The sequence below is a fragment of the Phyllobates terribilis genome, unplaced genomic scaffold (genome assembly GCF_046119375.1).
Source record: "Phyllobates terribilis strain yellow unplaced genomic scaffold, ASM4611937v1 Scaffold_7__3_contigs__length_470593459, whole genome shotgun sequence".
NCBI lineage: Eukaryota > Metazoa > Chordata > Amphibia > Anura > Dendrobatidae > Phyllobates > Phyllobates terribilis.
In genome coordinates, this window is record NW_027362767.1 from 241,462,842 (window position 1) to 241,480,944 (window position 18,103).

Below are 18,103 nucleotides of genomic sequence, written 5' to 3' on the forward strand. Positions count from 1 at the left end.
CACAGTCTGATCAGAGTGTGATTAGTATAATCTGACTGATTTTTCTCAGACAAGAGAAAATATGGTTGTTAACCCTAGCATTAGATAGTTAGGTCATGTCTTGTCTTCTGATCTGAGCACGGTCCATGATTATGGTGTGAATCCAGCCTAAGAGGCAGCCTGGCCCCGTCAGTTGTACATAGAGGTACCTGCCTTCAGTACAAGAACCATTGCTGTCGTTCCTGCAGCCCTCATGATGGCACTAGGTAACGGCGGCTGGCCAGGGCAGTTCATTAGAAGCACTACTCTCATTCTCTGTAACTGGGACTATAAACACAACATTTAATTTCCCCTTTCCAGTCCCAATATTTTACACTTAAAAAAAAACAAAAAAAAACAACTGCCCAGCATAAGCAGCAGCGATATTGGCACTAAATATATAAAATGTGAGCAGAATCACAGTCCATGGGTACGTTGAGAATACAATCATGACAGATACAAAATAGATTTAATTTCTTACTTCAGGTTGTGAATCTGATATTGCTAGTTACAGGAGCGCCGGCATTGTCGCCTGGCATCTGTCCAGTTACATGTGCTGCTCGCGGTGCAACTCAGTCTCTTCTGCTGGAAATCAGATACATAAGGAGAAAGCCTAGTGACTTGGGCTGAGGATGGCACACCAACATGACAGCTGCTCACAGGTTGAAACAAGAAATCTGGCAGCCAGTGTTTGTGATAAATAGGAATACTTCACACTCGCACTACATACTCACTCACACACTTCTCTATACAAAGTATCGTTCTGGAATGTCTTACTACCACTAACACCTTTCACCCCTACACAAACCAATACTCATCCTCACCCTCGCCAGCAAGGCAGCTGGGAAGGTGATATTCACACAGTCTCCCAGGGGTAGGAGTCTCTTGTGTTGAAACAGTGGGTCCTGTGGCTGCTGCGGCCGGCCAGCTCTCTCTGGCTGGTTTGTCCATATTTTGACAGCTTCAGTTCCTCTCTGCTTGTGTTCTTGATTTTTGCCTGTTACGGGCTGGTGGGCATTGTGCTGGTAATGGGAGCATGGTAGGGGCTGATGTCAGTTTTTCCAGCATTTCGCGGGGTAGAACACTTAGTCTTATTTTGCCACGTGAGCGTCGGAAGCCGTTCTCTGTCCCCAGACATGTGTAGAGGCCGGCGTCATTTATCTGGACAGAGCGAAGTATGGCACCTCCTTCCATAGAGTGAAGACGAACCTGGTGAGTAAACACAGTAGAAGGGGATGGGATCCAGAAATAAGTCGCCATTGAAAGCTACAGGCAGACACTATACAGCAATGTGCCACTGATTCTACAGACAGAGATTTTGAAAGAATCAGTGGGGATCATGGTGCATCATGGAGACAGTAAAGCTGTCCTGGGAGGGGGTTGTGTGAAGAGGTTTCAATATTTAAAGGGACTCTTGTCAGCACAGGATGACTGTTCAAACTAAGTCCCTTATGGAGGGGCCAGTCATTTAAAAGGGAATCTGTCATGTCTTATCTACTATGTAAACTGCCCCCATTGCACTGTTGGTGAAGCAATGTGCATCACTAACACACTTTTTTTTATTAAAATTGGTGCTAATATGAGTATGACTTTTTATACACCTTATATCCTACCTGCTCGTTCAGCCATAGGGGTGTGATCCTTGCATTCAGTCAGGGGCAGCGCCGCCCACACATTTGAATTTTGCTCCCAGCTAGCGCTAATGTAAGTGGGGCGCATGTGCAGTATGACATGGCCAGCCACAGATCCCCGCACCTGCGCAGTGAGGCTGTGTAGTTCCCAGCTTCACGGTGTGTGGCTGGAGCCACTCGTCACAGCGCATGCGCAGTGAACCTGGGAACTACACAGCCTCACTGCGCAGGCGTGGGGAACCGCGGCTGCGCACTGAACCTGGGAACTACACAGCCTCACTGCGCATGCGCGGGGAGCCGCGGCTGGCCATGTCATACTGCACATGCGCCCCACTTACATCAGCGCTAGCCTGGAGCCAAATTCAAACGCGTGGGCGGCGCCAGCCCTGACTGAATGTGAGGATAACACCCCTATGACTGAATGAGCAGGTAAGATATAAGTGTATAAAATGTTATAGACTCATGATATTAGCACCAATTTTAATGAAAAAAGCGTGTTAGTGATGCAAACAGCGCAGTGGGGGCAGTTTACATAGTAGATAAGACATGACGGGTTCCCTTTAAATACACCTTCACACCTGCTCGTTTTCCCTTTATCTCCACCCCCTTTTTATTCGATTGACAGCTCATGCTTCATAGGGCCAGAGAAAGGTGGAAAAAGATGGAAACCAAAACAGGTGTAAAGGTGTATTTAAATAATTGGCCCCGCCCTGAAGCACCAAGCAATTGTACTTGGTTTGAACAGTCATTCTGTGCTGATATAAGGGAGTCTACACAAAACTGTGTGTTCAAACCAAGCACAGGCGTTAAGTGCAACTCCCCACCTACTTATTTTCTATCTATTTCTACCCTCTGCGTTAAGTTATGGATCTGGCTTTACAGGAGTCAAAGGAGAGTGAAGATTGATGGAAAACAAGTAGATGGGAAGGTGCACTGAACGGCTTGGTCAAGCCAATGCACCAAGCCGCCTGTGTTTGGTTTGAACAGTCATTCTGTGCTGACCGACTCCCTTTAAATGTTATGTATATTGATGGGCAAATAAATTGAAAGTAAAGCTCATGCAACCTAAATACATCTAAGACCACGGCCCCACTATCAGTATTCGGTCAGTATTTTTTCTCAGCAGTGGGAGCCAAAACCAGGTGAGAAACAATCAGCAGAACATGTCAGCATCTCAGCAGTGCATGGTGTCACAGTCATGCGCTGATGTGAGCTTCCGGCATATTCACTCCTCCCCACAAAGAGTGAATATGTAATCTCTTTAGTAGCGGCTCAGCGCTCCTCTGTGCCCGCTACTAAAGAGAATGAATATTCATTTTTCTCCGCGCCCATGGGAGTGGAGAAGAGGGAATATTCATTTCCCTTTATCAGCGGGCACACGTGGTAGCAGCAGCAGCGTGTGCCCCGCTCCTTTGCCGCCACAACCCCGCCCCCACTATCCACCAACGGGATTTCTATGTACTTGAGTAAATACCTGAGTATATGCCAAGTGGGTCTTTTTCAGCACAAAAAGTGTGCTGAAAAACTCAGCTTATACTCGCGTATATACGGTACATTTTAACTGTGTTTATCTTATTCTAAGAACTATTAATCACAAATAGGGCATATTGGAATAATATGTAAGAGCAGTAAAGGCATAAGGCATAATGGCCTAATTTATGTATGTAATAAAGGATAAAAACCTTGAATCATACAGATAATAAAAAATGTCAACAAAAGTGCCTGCCAGACACAGTATGATACCCCACAGTGAATTCCTCCATAATACCCTCCACATGTAAGGTATGATGACCCTACTGTACCCCTCCATCTTCCCCCAGCAAAGTTTGGTGACCCCATCACGGTATGATTTCCCAACTGTGATCCCTGTACAACCCTCCATATAGTGTAATGGACTCACATAGTGCTTCATACAGTATAATGGGCCCCACATAGAGTATCACAGGTGCTCAAGTGACTTGCTCGAGTCCCGGCCCCACATGTTTTGCAGCTGTTAGCCAAAAAAAAAAAAAACATGCGCGGATGACCTGCCATACATGGACAATCCTCGCATGTTTTCTGCCTGTCTAACAGCTGTGAAACTTGGGGTGTGGACTCAAGCATGTCACCCTAGCACCTGATGCAAACTCAAGTAGCGAGCACTTTAGCTCAACACAAGTCATTGTGCCTGCTGTGCTGAGACATCAGACGCAGAGGGAGAATGATGGAGGAGGGCGCATCAGCTAACGACTGCCTCTTTCATCATTGCATTCAACTACACTGCTCAAAAAAATAAAGGGACCACTTCAACAACACAATGTAACTCCAAGTCAATAACACTTCTGTGAAATCTACCTGTCCAGTTATGAAGCAACACTGATTGACAATCAATTTCTCCTGCTGTTGTGCAAATGGAACAGACAACTGGTAGAAATGATCGGCAATTAGCAAGATACCCCCTATAAAGGAGCGGTTCTGCTGGTGGTGACCACAGACCATTTCTCTGTGCTCATCCTTTTTGGCTGTTGTTTTGGTCACTTTTTCATTTTGCCATTGCTCTCACCCCTAGAGGTACAGTAGCATGAGGCGGTGTCTACAGTACAACCCACAGAAGTTGCTCAGGTAGTGCAGTTCATCCAGGATGGCACATCAGTGCGAGCTGTGGCAAGAAGGGTAGCTGTGTCTGTTAGTGTAGTGTCCAGAGCATGGAGCAAATACCAGGAGATGTGGAGGGAGCCATAGGAGAGCAACAACCCAGCAGCAGGACCGCTACCTCCTCCTTTGTGCAAGGAGGAACAGGAGGAGCACTGCCAGAGCCCTGCAAAATGACCTCCAGCAGGCCACAAATGTGCATGGGTCTGCACAAACGGTTAGAAACCGACTCCATGAGGGTGGTATGAGGGCCCGACGTCCACAGATGGGGGTTGTGCTCACAGCCCAACACCGTGCAGGACGCTTGGCATTTGCCACAGAACACCAGGATTGGCAAAGTCGCCACTGGCGCCCTGTGCTCTTCACAGATGAAAGCAGGTTCACATTGAGCACATGTCACAGAGTCTGGAGATGCCGCGGAGAGCGATCTGCTGCCTGCAACATCCTTCAGCATGACCGGTTTGGCAGCGGGTCAGTAATGGTGTGGGGTGGCATTTCTATGGAGGGCCGCACAGCCCTCCATGTGCTCGCCAGAGGTAGCCTGACTGCCATTAGGTACAGAGATGAGATCCTCAGACCCCTTGTGAGACCATATGCTGGTGCGGTTGGCCCTGGGTTCCTCCTAATGCAGGACAATGCCAGACCTCATGTGGCTGGAGTGTGTCAGCAGTTCCTGCAAGATGAAGGCATTGAAGCTATGGACTGGCCCGCCCGTTCCCCAGACCTGAATCCGATTGAGCACATCTGGGACATCATGTCTCACTCCATCCACCAACGTCACGTTGCTCCACAGACTGTCCAGGAGTTGGCGGATGCTTTAGTCCAGGTCTGGGAGGAGATCCCACAGGAGACCATCCGCAACCTCATCAGGAGCATGCCCAGGCGTTGTAGGGAGGTCATACAGGCACGTGGAGGCCACACACAATACTGAGCCTCATTTTGACTTGTTTTAAGGACATTACATCAAAGTTGGATCAGCCGGTAGTGTGTTTTTCCACTTTAATTTTGGGGGTGACTCCAAATCCAGGCCTCCATTGGTTAATAAATCTGATTTCCATTGATGACTTTTGTGTGATTTTGTTGTCAGCACATTCAACTTTGCACAGAACAAAGTATTCAGTGAGAATATTTCATTCATTCAGATCTAGGATGTGTTATTTGAGTGTCCCCTTTATTTTTATTGAGCAGTGTATATCGGCATCCAGGATGCCGATACAGTTGAAAGTGCTATGCTGGCCAAATACACTCACCCTGCTGATTAGATTTAGCCCACAGGCTATAGTTCGACGTGTGGTTTATATGGTTGTATTCGGCTGGGTTCACTTTTTCCTTTTTTCCCCACATCAGTGCCTCTGGCTGAACCGCTGATAAACGGGATTGAGGTGGATCCATCAATAGAGCCATTGACTTCAATGGTTTCTTATCAAGTTTTCGGCAGTGTTCGTCTTTTTGAGGCGGCCACAAAAATGTGTTTGACTGTGCGTTTGTGCTTGCCTCAAGATAGCTGACAATGCCGAAAATGACTGTTTCCTTTACTAAAGTCAGTGGCCCCCTCCCGCGGATATGCTGGAATCCAGTTTTTCAAGGGGGAAGTCACTGACATGTGGCAAAGATGCTATTGTAAAAATAATCCTAAAATCAATGGGCACAATTATAACAATTAATCAAGTGGAGTAAAAGTGAATCTGTCATAACAGAATACTCTAAGGGACACTATATTTTAGGGACCACTCAGAACATCACAAATTATTGTCTGCATTATAGCCAACAAGAGCCGCTATCTGGCACTCTGTATTCATGGGCTTTCTTCTACTTATGGTGGACCACTGTTGATGTATACAGGCAGATACACTGGTGGGAGTCACAGAGAAAATGCATCCCATAACTGCACTAGATCATGGATTTTATTCCTCTGGAAATTGTAATAATAAATAGGCAACACGGTTTTACCAGTTGTCGTGGTAACTCCCTGTTGTCAATTTCCTCATATATTTCCAGGAGGAATAACAGAAACGTTACAATGTAATATTCATTTCATGTGAACGCTGCCTGTTGTGTAGTTAATCCCAGCAGATGTGAGTAGGAGCTGCTGCCGGGTCCGCCGGTCATTGGGTGGAGTCTACATTCAACATAAATGGTGGTTGCTGAACATCATCCAAAACTGACAATGCTTAACACTATATTCTCAGTGTGAGGCGACCTATTTCTATAGAAATTAATACCCATTTGGTCATTACTAACACCAGAGCCATAATGGCTGCTGTACCATTTATGTTCAGTATCTGTGACTGGGAAGGAAAGTATTAACATGGGCTGGAAGTGTATAAAAATGCATTATCACATGGTAACCTGTTCTTACCACCCCATGTACGCTAATAAAAATGATCTCCGCAAAAGGAAAGGTACTGATCCTCTTACCTCTTTTCGATGCTGGGTCCCGTCCCTTTGCAGTAACCATGTGACGCTTTCAAGCGGGGAGTTTGTATCACATTGAAGAAATACAGTTCCTCCTTCAACTCCAATCTGCATTTTCTCAGAAACTCCTCGATCCACTGTAATCCAAGCACATTAGTCAGATTGTATGACGCCATTTAGCCCCCAAAAAATCCCAAATCAAAGAACTATGGGGAAATGGCTTCATACCTTGCATGTTGTACCCTCTGCACTGTCTCATGGGGTCACCGTGTTTCACATCTTGACGCCGATTCCGTCTGCAAGTAACAAGGTGATGGTAATTGGCCTGACAGCAATTGTGAGGTTTCCTTGGTGCATTTAATAAATGTATCATTCCCTGTACCTTAGTGTCAAAAATTCACACATTTTTTGTGTAATCCATATTTGTCAATAAATTTTGCAACTTTTTGGTCTCTTAAAATTGGGCGTGACTTAGTGGGGTATCTGGGTGCTCCATTAGACAACAAATTTAGTAATAGATATAGATTTCATTTTCTGGTGCACAGACAGCTCAAAGCATTAATTCATTTTGTGCATATTTTTCCCAGGGACTTTTTGTGTAAGTCTGGCATAAGAAACACCAGTCCTGATAAAGCTCCCCAATAAGTTGGAACATTTAATGTTGGTTAGAAACCTTCATAAGTCATAATGCAAGTAGATATGCCCCAAACTGTGCAGTGATGATGAAGCTGTAGTTTTGGGTTATCCACATCTATAAGAGAAGGAGTAGCTGGTCTACGTATGCCACGCAGCGACATGCACCATGTGCCAGTACTTTCTAAGATTGGAAAACCTCTTTCACTAGAGCTGACGGCCCTTTAGCTGGTGGAGGTAATGGCAGTTCTAGCCATATGCAGTCACTTATGAGACTATCCCTATCAGACGTGTTCAGTGTAACTTACCTCACCGGCGTTGGGGTGTAACGGGCACAAGCATTGGAGTTTCCATCCCAAGCACAGTAGGGGTCCCTGGAGAGGCAGCAGTCTGCACACGTCTTGCCATAGACCGCACAGCGATGGAGAGAGAGTTGTGTCACTCCCACATCTGAAGAGACATACAACTGATGCTGCAATGGAAGAGAAATGGAAAGTGATGACTTTGGCATGGTGCCTTGTTATACACACACCACAAGTTGTATCCACTGTGTATTCACAATAACATGTGAGATGTTCTCCAATTAGGGCGTCCGCTACAGACACAATGCATGGCCAAAGGTTACGCGTGATACGTTAACATAAGCATGAATCTCCCCGGTATGGGAGTAGAGAGATGATAAATAAGACGCTTACCCTCTTAGAAGAAATTTTGATATTTTTAATAGGAGACGGCACCTGTGTAGAGCAATGTAAGAAAGCATTAACATTACTGACAAATGCCCATAGTGAGAAATTGTACAAGATAACAGAAACAAAATGGGTTCAGATATTAAAAAACATCAGATATTTAGGGGTCAAAACGTCAGGGCTGATGATAATCACAGGCAGAGAGAGCACGATGCAGGGGAGCGACATCCAGGCACATCAGCTGCTTGTGTGTAGTTTCCTGCCAGCACATGACTGGTGGTGATTACATGGCGCCATCTAACCACTTGGATGCTATGGCTGAGTAGTGACCTCAGCATCTATGGGCTGGAACAGTTGGGATTGGAGTTCTTTTCAGTCTCAGCCATTATCGCTGCAGATGATGTGGTCTCAGCTCCTGAGCAGTATTTATACAGCACATTACACCTAATAGATACGGCACATGCCGTATGTACAGAGCAGATGTGGACAAAGGCTTGTCCCATAATTACTGCTCCATACTCTGTTCTTGGGACTGATACAGCACTCTGCTATTTCCACCATTCCTATGGCCAGAAAATGAAGCAGAGGTCACACATTCATAGAGACTCAAGAAACCTGCTCTAGTGATCCCAACAGTTAATCCCCCAGCAATCAAACACTTATCACAAGTGTCAATTATGGGAAATTTACTTCAAGCAAAACAGAAATTAAAGTTAATTATAAAGATTGGCTATTTAGATAACAACTAAAGTTGGTGCGTCACATTAACAATTGAAAGTTCCAGGAAACTTCCTTTGCTTGGATGTTAAAGAAAAACTCCACTTAAAAAGTTATTTTTCCCACCACTATCACGTTTGGACTCGGTATAGAAGTCCCCTAATAAATACAGATCTTACTCGAAAAACTTGCACTTCTTAAAAAGTTATTTTTCCCACCACTATCACGTTTGAACTCTGTATAGAAGTCACCTAATAAATACAGATCTTACTCGAAAAACTTCCACTTCTTCTAGGGTGATACCTTCTGTCTCCTCAGGACCCTTAGGCAGAATCATCACCTTCTGCACTGTACCACGATCTGTAGATAGTAGGAGACAGGAGGTAGGTGATGAGCTACACTCAGCTCATCTGTGACACCACTGATAATAATGTATATCTCATGTGATTTTACTTACCTGTGCCCAAAAACAGAACGGTGTATTCCCCATCAGCAGCAGGAACAGTGTCTACAGCAATACTGGTGTATGTGTATGAAGCGTCTGAGAGTAACAGAAGGGGCCTCCGGTTGACAGGATACACCGAGGTATACATGAGGGGGTGCGTCCGTACAAACCTCAGCACATCCTCCCCAAAAAGTTTACTGGAGTGAACGCCAGTAACAGAGAATCCACCTGCACACTGCAAAATAGATTACAGTAAAATAAAGTACAGAAAATTAGCATAGAAATCATAAAAATTACTTCAGGGTTAACTCTGACATTTACCATGGGCCAGGGATATTAGCATCATGACATAAGCGAAGGATCACCATAACCAAATAGCCACTTTCCCCATAGAAAATTACTAGGTGAACCGTATTTCAAGCAGCACCCCTTCATCCAATCTGTGGTGAAAACAATGTGAATCAGGGAATGGGGTTCCCATGGATATGCTGTAAATACTGGAGGTAACAATAGTCCTAAAGGGCTAATCTCATCTTAATATACAGAGGCAAATCGCTAGGATATGCCATCACTTTACAATCATTTGTGGTTCAACCTCAGGGACCCTCACACCAATCTTGAGAATGAAAGGGCTACAGAACCGATTGAACACAATGTCCCCCTTTCATTCAGAGCCGGGTGGTGGTGAGCGCTGCTGTGCAGGGAACTGCAGCATAGTACTATGCATTTTCACATGGATGTGCTACAGTTGCCTGCATAGCAAGAGGCCAGGGAATGCTGAGCATTAAAAGGAATACAGTGCTAACATGAGCTGCAGCCTCTTCATTCTCTGGATCGGTGAGGATCCCCTGTTCTGCAGCCCCCATTCTTAGGATCAGTGAGGGTCCCAGTCCTGTTACCCAAATCCTCAGAATCAGTGAGGGTCCCAGTCCTGCAGCTCCATTCTCAGAATCAGTGAGGGTCCCAGTCCTGCTGCCCCCATTCTCAGGATCACTGAGGGTCCCAGTCCTGCTGCCCCCATTCTCAGGATCACTGAGGGTCCCAGTCCTGTTGCCCCCATTCTCAGGATCACTGAGGGTCCCAGTCCTGATTTCCCCATTCTCAGGATTACTGAGGGTCCCAGTCCTCCAACCCCATTCTCAGAATCAGTGAAGGTCCCAGTCCTGCTGACCCCATTCTCAGGATCACTGATGGTCCCAGTTTTGCTGCCCCCATTCTCAGGATCACTGAGGGTCCCAGTCCTGCAGCCCCATTCTCAGGATCACTGAGGGTCCCAGTCCTGTAGCCCCCATTCTTAGAATCAGTGAAAATCCTAGAGGTTGAGCCCCCACTGATCATAAAGGGATGACCTATCTTAGCAGTTTGCCATTTTTTTTTATAACCCATAATTCTCTAGGTTGTGTCTACTCTGATCTAAGTTTCACACAGAATCATGGGAACTTTAGGCTCTACTACCCAGTGGTGGGTGTATATTCAGAAGCCTGACTGTAATGACCTTATCCTAAAGTTAATCTTTACATTTTAACATTATGTGTTTCCAATCAAAACTATGCTCATTTTTATATAATGCAAACATGAATTCAAAATTCCCTGCACAGAATTAATGCAATGGTCTTATCAGTAGTTCAAAAATAAATTGCAAGTCGTTACCCGCAGAAGATTTATTACCTGCTATTTATTGTCCTCTAATCTTGCAATGTACCTGCTTTTCAGCTCAACTCCATTAGGACAGAGCTGTGATCTGTGGCTACAATTTGGCTACTTACAGGGGGCCTGAGGTAGTCTGAGACACATCTACTGCCTCGCCATTGGTCAGGCTGCTCTCTCCTCCTGCAGCTCTGCCTCTGACTGGCTGCTTTGAATAACACCGGAAGGGTAGAATGATTACATACCAGGACAGCCCCTTTTAACTCTGTCCATGAAGAGGTTTTGCAGCTCTGTATCAGACAGACGGACTCTGACCACAGTTCACAAATAAGAAAAAACTGATCAGAGATGAAATTTAAACCTAACTAAATTAAACAATATTAAAACAGTGTTCAAGGGTAAGCAAATTGAACATGTGTAGTGGCCAAAATTATTCAACCCTCCTCATCTTTTTAATTGACTAGGAGTAGATCATTTTATTTTTCCTTAGTCATGGTGCATAATTCCCCCATTATGTTTGTAGAGGCTGCAGCGCAACTTTAAAGATGGGAATTTGTATTAGGAAAATACTATTCATCCCCTTCCTCATTGTGTTAGAGCAGGTTCCTTTCCATCACAAGTAATTACCAATATCGGAGTAACGCCCTCGGTGCATTCATCGTGTCAGTTAAACTCTCATAGTGTCATAACGTATCTCACCGCTCCAGGTCGGGGATAGGGTGTTTTCCCTGTATACGCAGTCATCTGGTACCCATGTCCCTCCTTGTGTGCGAATGGCCCATTAAACACTGCACGGACGTCAGCAAGAGAGAACACACAGACGGCAGAGCCCCGGAACACGGAACTAAGAGACGCACAGAGACAGATACATTAGGAAACACACAGCAGGGTGACTAAAGATATCACACACTGGGGCGACAAAACAGCCGTGTACCATGCAAAGGAGGACAAGGCGTACCAGTACAGGCCTAGTGCAGACTGGTCTTCATGCAGGGCTGGCATACCATGATGAAGGAACAATATGCAGCACAAGCAGTATATAAAGTCACATAGGAGAGAAGGGACAGAAAATCCTTGATCTTACCCTAATGTGGTGAACACTCCGTAAATTAGTGGGTTCTGCTTGTCCTGAGTCTGCTGGATGAAAATATCCCCTGTAGGAAGACAAAATGACACATAACTGTATAAAAAAATATCATCAGTTTTTATTCTTAATCTTGCAGGTAATCTGCCTATAAAATACATTTGGGGTGACTGAGGGAGAGTCGCGGCTTGTTAGCTGGAGAAGAACCCAATGTGACATCCATAGGTTGTCTATGGGCATGTGTTTTACTGAAGGGGCAATCCCTCAAAGTTTGGGGTGTTACCTAAAAACATAGGTTGCTTCCAAGGTGTTAGTCCTGCAAAGAAATGCACCACCAAGTTGTATTACGACACAATTTTAACATAGAGATTACGGTATCTCTGTATTTCCCTTTCTCAGTAATTGGGCGTTTTTTATTCCCCATTTCCTTTGGATGTATGACATAGATCACTTCTACACAAGATACAACTCCTGCTACGTGTTAATCATGTGCTATAAATGCATACACCTAAAAACTAGATTAACAAACCAGGATGGAAAAATAAAACATACAACCCAAAATGTAATTCCGGTAATTTTAGGAAGGAAACCTCTTTTAAGTAATACCCGTTCTCCTTTCTGAGAAGTCTGCCTGCAATAATACACACTCGATCACCAAAAGAGCAAGTCCACTGGCATGCGCTAGAAAGCTTTGCCAAGACGTGTGGTGACTCAAGTGGTGTCACGGGGAGTTCATTGTTTTTTTTTTTTATAGAGCAACATTTGTAAAAGATTAAATAAACCCTCGCTCCCCCCCCCCCGGCTCTTCATCCCTTCCTGCAGGATAAATGTCGACTAGGCTAAATACGGTCAGACAAAAAGAAATGTAACATGACGACGGATAACCATGAGTCTGGTGATTGGTAACATTTGGTCGCTTGACAAGATTGCAAATCAGGACATGCTCTTTGTTTAGCTGTTCTTGTCACTCGTTTGTCTCGCCGCAGCTCCGCTCCCTTAGGCCTAATTCACACAGGCGTCTTCCCATCACTGAGCAGCCAATTAAAAACAGCAGAAGTGATGGAGCAAGCACAATACCAAAGAAGAGGTAACAAGAGTACAAATCTGTATGTTGTCTGCTTCAGCTGCTTAATTGGCTGCTGTGATGGAAGAAAGTTCTCCTGTGAAGCGAGCACCACACGTACATTGCAAACTGTTAATGACTAATATCTGTAACTTCTCCCCCACTGCTCCAGATCTGACAGCACTGTCACCTCCGCTTTGCATGTAGCAGTCACAGGCGAAGAAATGGAAAGTGCTCGGGGGGAACATCCTGCTGTCGGTGTACGTTATCTACAGTGAATGATAAATACTGTAAAATAAGGATTTTTCCATAAAAATTAGCCATTTTCTAAAGTGCAAGTATAATTTTGAGGTACCTAAAAAATTATATTAGGGAGTTATTTTAACCCCTTCCTGACATCCGCCGTCCATGAATGGCATAAGTCCTGGGTGTTTGCATGAGGCAAACTCGTAAGCGGAGAACACACCATACTCAGCCTATGCCAGCAGCGTTATTTATTTGCCTCCATGTATACCACGTAGTGAAAAAAAAAAATAACACTGACGCGTTTCTGGCATACACACCGCCACCCTAGTCATATTTACTATGACTTAGGGCAGTGTGTAATTCATAATCACGTCAGTGTTTTCCCATGACTAAGGGCAGTGTGCACACCAGAAACGAGTCAGTATTTTTTCCATGACTGAGGGCTGTGTGTGCAAAAAATGCATCAGCGTTTTTCCATGGCTAAGGGCGGTGTGTACACTAGAAACGCATCAGTGGTTTTCCATGACTAAGGGCGGTGTGTACACTAGAAAGGCGTCAGTGGGTTTCCCATGACTAAGGGCGGTGTGTACACTAGAAACGCATCAGTGGTTTTCCATGACTAAGGGCGGTGTGTACACTAGAAACGCATCAGTGGTTTTCCATGACTAAGGGCGGTGTGTACACTAGAAAGGCGTCAGTGTTTTTCCATGAATAAGGGAGGTGTGCACACCAGAAACGGGGCAGTGTTTTCCCATGACCAAGGGTGGTGTGTACACCAGAAACGCGTCAGTGTTTTTCCATGAATAAGGGCAGTGTGTACACCAGAAACGGGGCAGTGTTTTTCCATGATTAAGGGCGGTGTGTACACCAGAAACGCGTCAGTGTTTTTCCATGAATAAGGGCAGTGTGTACACCAGAAACGGGGCAGTGGTTTCCCATGACCAAGGGTGGTGTGTACACCAGAAACGCGTCAGTGTTTTTTCATGACTAAGGGTAGTGTGCACACCAGAAACGGGGCAGTGTTTTTTCATGACTAAGGGTAGTGTGCACACCAGAAACGGGGCAGTGTTTTTCCATGATTAAGGGCGATGTGTACACCAGAAACGCGTCAGTGTTTTTCCATGAATAAGGGTGGTGTGCATGCCAGAAACGGGCAGTATTTTCCCATGACCAAGGGCGGTGTGTTCATCAGAAACGCGTCAGTGTTTCTCCATGACTTAAGGTGATGTGTACACCAGAAAGGCGTCAGTGTTTTTCCATGACTAAGGGCAGTGTGTACACAAGAAATGCATCAGTGTTATTCCATGACTAAGGGCGGTGTCTACATTAGAAACGCATGAGCATTTTTCCATGACTAAGGGCGGTATGTGCGCAAAAAAAAAAATCTGTGTTTTCCCATGACTAAGGGCGGTGTGTACACCAAAAACGCATCAGTGGTTTTCCCATGACTAAGGGCGGTGTGTACACTAGAAAGGCGTCAGTGGTTTTCCCATGACTAAGGGCTGTGTGTACACCAGAAACGCATCAGTGGTTTTCCCATGACTAAAGGCGGTGTGTACACTAGAAAGGCGTCAGTGGTTTTCCCATGACTAAGGGCTGTGTCTACACCCGAAACGCATCAGTGGTTTTCCCATGACTAAGGGCGGTGTGTACACTAGAAAGGCGTCAGTGGTTTTCCCATGACTAAGGGCTGTGTGTACACCAGAAACGCATCAGTGGTTTTCCCATGACTTAGGGCGGTGTGTACACTAGAAAGGCGTCAGTGGTTTTCCCATGACTATGGGCGGTGTGTACACCCGAAACGCATCAATGGTTTTCCCATGACTAAGGGCTGTGTGTACACTAGAAAGGCGTCAGTGGTTTTCCCATGACTAAGGGCGGGTGTACACTAGAAACGAATCAGTGGTTTTCCCATGACTAAGGGCGGTGTGTACGCAAGAAAGGCATCAGTGTTTTCCAATGACCAAGGGCGGTTTGTACACCAGAAAGGCATTAGTGTTTTTCCATGACTGAGGGTGGTGTGTACGCCATAAATGCGTCAGTTTTTTTTCCCATGACTAAGATATGCGTCTCATGATTAAGTGCGGTGTGTACACTAGAAAGGCGTCACTGTTTTTCCATGACTAAGGGCGGTGTGTACACTAGAAAGGTGTCAGTGTTTTTCCATGACTAAGGGTGGTTGTGTACACCAGAAACGAGTCAGTGTTTTTCCATGAATAAGGGTGGTGTTCACACCAGAAACGGGACAGTGTTTTCCCATGACCAAGGGTGGTGTGTACACCAGAAACACGTCAGTGTTTTTCCATGACTAAGGGTAGTGTGCACACCAGAAAAGGGGCAGTGTTTTTCCATGACTAAGGTCAGTGTGTACACCAGAAACGTGTCAGTGTTTTTCCATGAATAAGGGCGGTGTGTACACCAGAAACGGGCAGTATTTTCCCATGACCAAGGGCGGTGTGTTCATCAGAAACGCGTCAGTGTTTTTCCATGACTAAGGGTAGTGTGCACACCAGAAAAGGGGCAGTGTTTTTCCATGACTAAGGTCAGTGTGTACACCAGAAACGTGTCAGTGTTTTTCCATGAATAAGGGTGGTGTGCACTCCAGAAACGGGCAGTATTTTCCCATGACCAAGGGCGGTGTGTTCATCAGAAACGCGTCAGTGTTTTTCCATGACTTAAGGTGATGTGTACACCAAAAAGGAGTCAGTGTTTTTCCATGACTAAGGGCAGTGTGTACACAAGAAATGCATCAGTGTTATTCCATGACTAAAGGCGATGTGTACGCATCAGTGTTTTTCCATGACTAAGGGTGGTTGTGTACACCAGAAACGCGTCAGTGTTTTCCCATGACTAAAGGCCCCGTCACACTTAGCGACGCTGCAACGATCCCGACAACAATACGACCTGTCAGGGATCGTTGCTGCGTCGCTATGTGATCGCTGGTGAGCTGTCAAACAGGCAGGCTCACAAACGATCAGGGGAGCAGCGACATCGTGGAAAGAATCTTTCCATGATGTCCTGCTCCTGGTTACCAGCCTGCTGAAGCAGGAGCAGGCTGGTAACCATGGTAAACATCTGGTTACTAGGGGCACACGCGCACCTAGTAACCCGTTGTTTATCATGGTTACCACTCTGCTACGGTGAGCGGGAGGTTACCGCTCACTTTAGCAGGCTCGTAACCATGATTAACAGCGGTTACTAAGTGCGCGTGTGCCCCTAGTAACCCGATGTTTATCATGGTTACCAGCCTGATCGCTGCTCCCGCTGGTCACACACAGCGATGTGTGCTGACCAGCAGGAGGGCAACGACCAAAAAATGGTCCAGGACACTTTGCAGCGATCAGCGACCTCACAGCAGGGGCCTGATCGTTGCAAAGTGTCACACATAGCGACATCGCTGGTGAGGTCGCTGTTGCGTCACCAAAACCGTGACACAGCAGCGATCTCGCTAGCGATCTCGCTATGTGAGACGGGGGCTTAAGGGTGGTGTGTACGCCAGAAATGAGTTAGCATTTTTCCATGATTAAGGACAGTGTGTACACCAGAAACACGTCAGTGTTTTTCCATGACTAAGGGCTGTGTGTACACAAAAAACGCATCAGTGTTTTTCCATGACTAAGGGTGGTGTGTACGCAAGAAACGCATCAGTGTTTTCCAATGACCAAGGGCGGTATATATACATCAGTGTTTTTCTATGGCTAAGGGCGGTGCATACACCAGAAACACATCAGCATTTTTCTATGACTAAGGGCGGTGCATACACCACAAACACATCAGCATTTTTCCATGACTAAGGGCGGTGTGTACGCAAGAAAAGCATCAGAGTTTTCCCATGACTAAGGGCGGTATATACACTTCAGTGTTTTTCCATGACTAAGGCTATGTGCACACGATGCGGATTTGGTGCGTTTTTTTCATGCGGAAATGCAGCAGAAACGCATTGCACATCTTATCCCATGACTTCCTATGACATTTTGCAAGTTCTGTGCACATGGTCAGGATTTTTTCAGCACGGATTTTAGGTGTGGAAAAAAACGCAGCATGACCATTTCTTGTGCGTTTCCGCATGCGGATTTGCCTATACAATGCATTGGAAAAACGCATGGCAAATCCGCGAGTAAAAACGCTTCAAAAACGCGTGTAAAATCCGCAAGCGTTCTTTCTGCCAAGGACATGCAGAAATGCTCCGGAAAATTTCTGCTTCATTTCTGCATCGTGGGCACATACCCTTAGAGTGGTGTGTACGCAAGAAACGCATCAGTGTTTTCCCATGACTAAGGGCGGTATATATGCATCAGTGTTTTTCTATGACTAAGGGCGGTATATATGCATCAGTGTTTTTCTATGACTAAGGGCGGTATATATGCATCAGTGTTTTTCTATGACTAAGGGCGGTATATATGCATCAGTGTTTTTCTATGACTAAGGGCAATGTGTACACCAGAAATGCGTCAGTGTTTTTCCATGACTAAGCGTAGTGTGTACACCAGGAAATAGTCAGCATTTTTCCATGATTAAGGACAGTGTGTACACCAGAAAACATGTCAGTGTTTTTCCATGACTAAGGGCTGTGTGTACACAAAAAAACGCATCAATGTTTTTCCATGACTAAGGGCGGTGTGTACACCAGAAACACGTCAGTGTTTTTCCATGAATAAGGGTGGCGTGTACACCAGAAACACGTCAGTGTTTTTCCATGAATAAGGGCGGCGTGTACACCAGAAACACGTCAGTGTTTTTCCATGAATAAGGGTGGTGTGTACACCAGAAAAGCGTGAGTGTTTTTCCACTCTGTGGGACACGTGTTTTAACTGGATTAAAAAAAAAAAATCAATTACTATGTTTTTAAAACTCCTTGTTTTTCGAATATTTACTAGTGACCTA

General features: G+C 45.4%; 1 protein-coding gene across 2 annotated transcripts in view; it reads right to left on the reverse strand.

The window, feature by feature from the left end:
* Nucleotides 1-470: 470 nt before the first annotated feature.
* Nucleotides 471-18,103, reverse strand: part of LOC141154300 (semaphorin-3F-like) — an 85,507-nt gene continuing 67,874 nt past the window's right edge. For both annotated transcript variants that reach the window (XM_073639967.1, XM_073639968.1), the window contains 9 exons: nt 11,911-11,980; nt 11,526-11,670; nt 9,192-9,414; nt 9,006-9,094; nt 8,024-8,065; nt 7,637-7,800; nt 6,924-6,991; nt 6,699-6,832; nt 471-1,227 (listed from right to left, as the gene is read on the reverse strand). In XM_073639967.1, coding sequence (XP_073496068.1) covers nt 982-1,227; nt 6,699-6,832; nt 6,924-6,991; nt 7,637-7,800; nt 8,024-8,065; nt 9,006-9,094; nt 9,192-9,414; nt 11,526-11,670; nt 11,911-11,980 — 1,181 coding nt within the window. In that variant the 3' untranslated portion in view covers nt 471-981. The remainder of the gene's footprint in view (nt 1,228-6,698; nt 6,833-6,923; nt 6,992-7,636; nt 7,801-8,023; nt 8,066-9,005; nt 9,095-9,191; nt 9,415-11,525; nt 11,671-11,910; nt 11,981-18,103) is intronic.